The sequence below is a fragment of the Danio rerio genome, chromosome 18, assembly GCF_052040795.2.
Source record: "Danio rerio strain M-AB ecotype USA chromosome 18, GRCz13ab, whole genome shotgun sequence".
Taxonomy (NCBI): Eukaryota; Metazoa; Chordata; class Actinopteri; order Cypriniformes; family Danionidae; genus Danio; species Danio rerio.
The window spans coordinates 8,797,501-8,804,167 of NC_141038.1; the positions used below are offsets into that span (position 1 = coordinate 8,797,501).

Genomic DNA, 6,667 nt, shown 5'->3' on the forward strand with positions numbered 1-6,667 from the left:
CAGTCACCAGAACTCAATTCAATAGAGTGTCTTTGGGGTTTGGTTGAATGGGGTATTCGCATTATGGACTTGCAACCGACAAATTTGCTGCAACTGCGTGATGCTATCATGCCAATATGGACAAAAATCTCTGAATAATATTTCCACTACCTTGTTGAATCCATGCTATGAAGGATTAGGGCAGTGCTGTAGACAAAAGGGGTCCAACCTGGTACTAGTAAGGTGTACCTATTAAAGTGGCCAGTGAGTGTAGTTCCTAGTCTTCTCGATCTAAAAATAGCAACTTTTCATTTTCGGATGGTATTAGTACATGATGTAACAACAAGTCAAGCTTTCAATAAGAAAACTATTGAAACTCTTTGGTCATTTTTGAGCGAGATGCTAATGATGGTGTGTCCAAACTCGAAGGGCCGGTATCCTGCAGATTTTAGCTCCAACTTGCCTCAACTCGCCTTCGTGTGCTTTTACCCACGTGGGGCGTGGGCGGGGCTGTGACATGCGCCGGAAATGGCTGCTGGGCCAGTTGGCTGCCCGCACTCAACGGATTGTTTTCCATTACCCCTGTTCCCATCCCCTCTGTCTATGTTGTGTCTTGCCGGTGTGCTTATGCTAAGATAGGGCTGTTTTTCTCCCTTTTCTCACTTTGTCCTAATCAAGGGCAAGCTGAGGGGGTGTTTTTTAGCCTAACTGTCCAAATGTATCTTTCTTCGTTTCTAAATGCTACCTCCTAAGATCTGTCTCCCCTGAAAAGTTGTTTGTGATGTTTTGTGTATGGTCTGGGGGGTCCAATTTTCGCTATACGAAAGTGTAGTGACAAATAAAGGCTTGATTGATTGATTGATTGATTGATTGAACACACCTGCAAGGATGTTTCTAGAAAGCCTAGTAAGAGCTTGATTAGCTCAAGCTCTTGATTAGCCTCAACTAGCCTAACATCTGCAAGCCCAGGTGTGTCTGATTTGGGTTGGAGCTAAACTTTGCTGGACACCGGCCCTCCAGGGCTGCGTCTGAAACCGCATACTTCCATTCTATATAGTACGTTAAAATCAGTATACGAGCCGAGTAGTATGTTCGAATTCATATAATTCGAAAATCAGTATGCGAGAAGTACCCGGATGACTTACTACTTCTGGCGAGATTCTAGAGTGCGCATCTCATGCATGCTGCGCTATCCCATAATGCCCTGCGAGCGAATTCATGAATTGGAGTAAAGCGACGCAATTGACGCAAGTATGTCACGTGACCATGACAAAATGGCGGATGTAGTACGTCCGAATTCCATTCATACTCTTCACGTTCATACTGCATAGAACATACTTTTCTAACGGCCGAGTAGTACGTTTAAATTCAATTGCAGTACCTACTGAGTAGTAGGCGGTTTCGGATGCAGCCCAGGACAGAGTTTGGACATGCCTGGTCTAATACAAATAATAGTGCTAAGCTAATTAGCCTATTTTTAAAAAAATGTGGAGTGTTCCTTTAAGCTAACCTTGCTTTGATTTACCTTTCAGGCAGTTACTCTCCTGAAAATGCAACAAAAGCCACCTATCTCTCACCCCCTGCATTCACCTTATCTGCAAGGACTAAGTTGTTCCGTAATGACCAAACTCCAGGTAGATGCAGAATCAGATCTATACAGCGTCAAGTGTGTTTGCTATGCATTAGCAGATGATTCTTCTTTCTCTCATTTCCAGGTCCAGCTGCGTACATGCTTCCCCCAGTTTTAGGACCAAAAGTTGTAAATAAAACATCTGCCCCAAACGTCTCCTTCAGCGGTCGTAGTGCAATCGGCAGCTTCCATGAAGATCTACGAAAGGTGCAGATCTGTCATTTTACAGCTTATACTTCGGGAAATGTATTTTGAAAGAATACTTGCAATCTTTTTCTCAGACTCCAGGCCCAGGGACGTACCAAGTGGTGGATCCATGTGTGTACAAACACAAAGGGCCTCAGTACAGTATGACAGGTCGTAACATGATGCCTGGAGACATGACCAAGAAGCCAGGACCTGGAGCCCACTATCCAGAAATGGTCTGTACCACTTTTATTAAAAAAGCATCAATTGTTCAAAAGTGAAATTCATGCGGTTACTAACAATTTCTAATACTAATAGATGCTGTAATTTTTCAGCTGATCAAATATATTGATAAGAAAAAGGTATTTTCATATAATTATCATATATGAACACTGCAAAAAATGCTTTTCTTGCTTATATTTCTTGTCTTGTTTCTAGTCTAAATATCTAAAAATTCTTACATCAAGAAGCATTTTCTAAACAAGCAAAACATATTGTCTTGTTTTGAGAAATAATATGTCAATATTAAGTGAGTTTTTCCTTAAAACAAGCAAAATAATCTGCCAATGGGGTAAGCAAAATAATCTTGTTTTTTCTTTTGACCTAAGATTATTTTGCTCACCCCATTGACTTGTGTAGTATCATGTGACACTGACACTGAAGACTGGAGTAATGAATAGTGATGCTGAAAATTCTGCATTACAGGAATAAATGACATTTTAAAATAATTTTAAATAGAAAGCCTTTGTTTTAAATTGTAGTAATAATTTTTCACAATATTACTGTTGTAATTCTATTTTAAATCAAACATTTATATTTAGGCTTTAATCACACCAAACATGTTTTTTTGCATTGAGATGTGCCTTTTTTAATGGTTTACTAATGGCTGGGATCGTTTTGCACTGTGCGTATGCATCCTGTGCACCTTGTGTTTTTACCACTTGCTGCACCTCATGTTTTTCCTGTATTATCTGTAAGTCTGCAGTTGAAAAAAAGTCAACTCAATGCGGATATCTCTGTGCGGATATTTTCTTTGGCTCTCAGCAAAAGCGGTCACACTTTTTTCCCTTTCCCCTCCATATCTCTCCTGGTGCTCTTGTCTCATCTTATTCTTTCTCTGAGGCTCTTCTTGGCCTGCTCTCCAAACAAATTATGGATTTGATCAACTGGTCTCTGAATGCAATTGACACCATGTTCTCGTTGAGAAGTCTGGGTTCAGGGGAACCCAACTGTCCAGTGGGTGTCCTTGCAGCTGGAGACATGATGGATGGATGGGAGAAGTTGCACGTCGTGTGCCTGGCCGCTCTGTCCCTGGAGGATATTGAAGATATCTATCTATTTGGAACTTTGATCACAGGGTTTTTGCTGATGTGCTTAGGCAGGACCCTGGGGTATCGACGTTTGATAAAAACGGTCAATGCGGCTCAAAGCCCCACCAAGCTGTCCGACTGAATTGAAGCGTTGGTGAGCAGAGTTGTTGGTACTTAGACTGTCGCACTAGATCGCAAATTGGAAAACATTGGGGAGAAACTAGCAGCGTTGCAATGTGATTTGGTCAGACCTGGAGACCATTGACGGACACTAGATATCTGCGAAATTAGCAGATATTGACCAGATATTGACAAATAAACAAACTGAAAAAAGGCATTACTATATACACACTTACTATATACGTAAACCCTTACCATATCATTTATCCATATTTCTTTTTGAGCAACAGTATAATACAGATTCTATTGATGTATCTTTTAAAAAATATGCATCCACAAAATCCCCTTGTAAAAGACTCTTGTAAGTCAACCAGCAAAAGAATGGAGGTGCTTAACAAGCTAAATTCTGAAATGCCAATTTTAAAATCCTTTTTTTTTTTCAATTAAAGAATTTCTTAATAAAAAAGTGCACAATCTTGTGAACCAAAAGTCATGTTTCGTCTCTCGTCAAACAATACTAAACAAATTATAAGAACTTTTCCCTTAATCTTTTAAAAATAATGTAACGCAAACAGGAGTTTGCATGTTCTCCCTGCGTTCGCGTGGGTTTCCTGCGCGTACTCCGGTTTCCCCCACAGTCCAAAGACATGCGGTACAGGTGAATTGAGTAGGCTAAATTGTCTGTAGTGTATGAGTGTGTGTGTGTGTGGATGTTTCCCAGAGATGGGTTGTGGCTGAAGGGGCATCCGCTGCGTAAAAACTTGCTGGATAAGTTGGCGGTTCATTCCGCTGTGGCGACCCCAGAATAATAAAGGGACTAAGCCGGCAAGAAAATGAATGATGAATGAATGTAAAGCAAACAATTGTTGTGGTCAAGTCAGCTTATTTGCTGCGGTTGAACATTAGCGGTTCATCCCAGAGGTGCAGCCAGCTAATTTTAGTGGATGCATTTTCTTTCTTTCTTTCTTTCTTTCTTTCTTTCTTTCTTTCTTTCTTTCTTTCTTTCTTTCTTTCTTTCTTTCTTTCTTCCGTTCTTTCTTTCGTTCTTTCTTGAATTTCTTTCTTGAATTTCTTTCTTTCTTTCTTTCTTTCTTTCTTTCTTGAATTTCTTTCTTGAATTTCTTTCTTTCTTTCTTTCTTTCTTGAATTATTGTAAATTTACATAATTGCATTTAAATTAATTATGTCAACAGCAAAATCTTATTGGGGTGACCAGAGGAGTGAAAAAATACTTTTCTTGCTTAAATAGCAACAGTACACACTATATTAATAAGCAAAATAAGACCCCTTAATCAAATTCAGTTTCCAGCTTAGAATTGCTCTCTACTAAGACTATTCAAGTAAATATTAGTATAATAAAACACGTTCGTCTGTCTCTTTCAACAGGTTTGCTTCACAAGAGCCAAAGCTCCCAGCTTCTCCTTTGGAATTCGTCATTCTGAGTACGTCGCTCCAACAATTGTGGATGGTGAAGATTAAGCAGGTCATTTCGAAATAAATTCTGTCACCTAAGCTATAATCTGTCATATCAGGTCTTAATATTGCTAGTCATGGTGTTCTAGTAAAAATCTTGCTCAAAGATGCAATAATTGTGCCACAATATGAGAATTAAGCTACTTTATCACTACTTCAGTCTGCAGTTATTATGCTTCAGAAATGTTTTTAAAATCTCACAAAATCAAAATGTATGCTTATTTTGTTACCGCACATACTTAGCCTTAAGGGGAATCATTAATTTGTGCAAGTTGAGCCCGTCAAAAAAATTGTAATCTTGAATCAAAAACTAACCAGTGGCTGTCCTTCTCTGATGATGTCAGTTGGATAGCTTGGTTGAAATATGCTTTACCACGCCCGTCGAACTGTTCTTGTGTTGCAAGTGAAGGATGAGAGGAGGAGTGCAAAAATTAAACTCCGCCCCCCACTAAATATTTTATTAAATTTGAAAATACATGATCATACTAAAATAAAGAGCCTGCAGCAACCTCCGGTTGACACAGACTTTAACTTTTTGATTTGATGCTTAAAAAATGGTTAAAGTTTTGAAAATAGCTGTATCCAGACTACTCAAAAGACCATTTATTGAAAAGAACCATACAAAACCAAGAATCCATTTCCACCATGAAGAATCTTTTTGAAACTAAAAGGTTCCACAGATGCCTTTGTTTGTAGGAGTAATATAGATTGCACCTTTAAAGGTGGCGGTTGGCGGTTGACCAGGTACTGTAACCCATTAGGTTTTGGAACAGAGCTAAAATGGCACAGAGATGGCAAACAGCACTGATGATTACTGTGTAAATCATGAATAAGTAAAACCTTTCAAGCACAATATTGGTGTCACTTTATTCTTATTTCACACTTTAGTCATACAGCAGGTGATCATTTAATCAAGTACACATATTTTTACAAGTACAATATTTTTAGTGACAAAATACATAAAACTTTTTTGTCGGGTTCATAAAATAATGTACTATTGAATCTAGGATTCAGTGCACTTATATGCGAGGCTAAGTCCTTTTTCATTCTTTGAGAAGAAGTAAAAACAAATGGGAAAATAGTTTTCTTTGATAATAATGATGATAGTATTATAGTGTTATTGAATGTCCAGGCTCATCTGTGCTGCTGAGAGCAATGTTTAGATAAATACTGTATGGCAGGGGTTCTTAAACTCGGTCCTGGAGGGCCGGTGTCCTACAGATTTTTAGCTTCAACTTGCCTCACATCTGCAAGGATGTTTCTAGAAAGCCTAGTAAGAGCTTGATTAGATAGGTGTGTCTGATTGGGGTTAAAGCTAAAATCTGCAGGACACTGGACCTCCAGGACTGAGCTTAAAAACCATTGCTGTATGTAATATGTTTATGCATACTTTCTTCTCCATAAACAGACTGAATTATTAGCCCCTCTTTGAATTTTTCCCCCTTTTGACATTTCCCAAATTATGTTTAACAGAGCAAGGAAATTTTTACAGTATGTCTGATAATATTTTCCTTTCAGTAGAAAGTCTTATTTGCTTTATTTCGGCTAGAATAAAAGCAGTTTTTAATTTTTTTAATAACCATTTTAAGGACGAAATTATTAGCCCCTTTAAGCTAACTTTTTTTCGATACTCTACAGAACAAACCATTTTTATACAGCAACATGCCTAATTACCCTAACCTGCCTAGTTAACCTAATTAACCTAGTTAAGAAAAAATAAATCAGTTACTAGAAATTATAATAATTTATTATATTTAATATAATTTTTTAAATAATATTTATTATAATTTATTAGAAAAAAGTTATTAAACTATTATGTTTAGAAATGTGTTGAAGAAATCTTCGCTCCGGAAAAAATAAAGAGGGAGGCTAATAAATCAGGAGGGCTAATAATTCTGACTTCAACTGGATATATATTCTGAGTTCTTTACATAAAAGCTGGGGAGTTTTTTACTTAAAAACATGGGTA

The 6,667-nt window shown here is 37.8% G+C and overlaps 2 protein-coding genes across 5 annotated transcripts in view; one reads left to right on the forward strand and one right to left on the reverse strand.

Annotated features, from left to right (window-relative positions):
- cimap1b (ciliary microtubule associated protein 1B) overlaps positions 1-4,744 on the forward strand; it is an 8,593-nt gene extending 3,849 nt beyond the window's left edge. For 3 of the 4 annotated variants that reach the window (XM_087291649.1, XM_087291650.1, XM_087291648.1), the window contains exons 4-7: positions 1,512-1,613; positions 1,695-1,816; positions 1,891-2,031; positions 4,612-4,744. In XM_087291649.1, the coding sequence (XP_087147775.1) occupies positions 1,512-1,613; positions 1,695-1,816; positions 1,891-2,031; positions 4,612-4,704 (458 nt within the window). In that variant the 3' untranslated portion in view covers positions 4,705-4,744. 4 annotated transcript variants of the gene reach the window in all.
- Positions 1-6,667, reverse strand: part of LOC101882393 (uncharacterized) — a 768,785-nt gene that overhangs the window by 749,933 nt on the left and 12,185 nt on the right. The gene's annotated exons all lie outside the window — the stretch shown is intronic.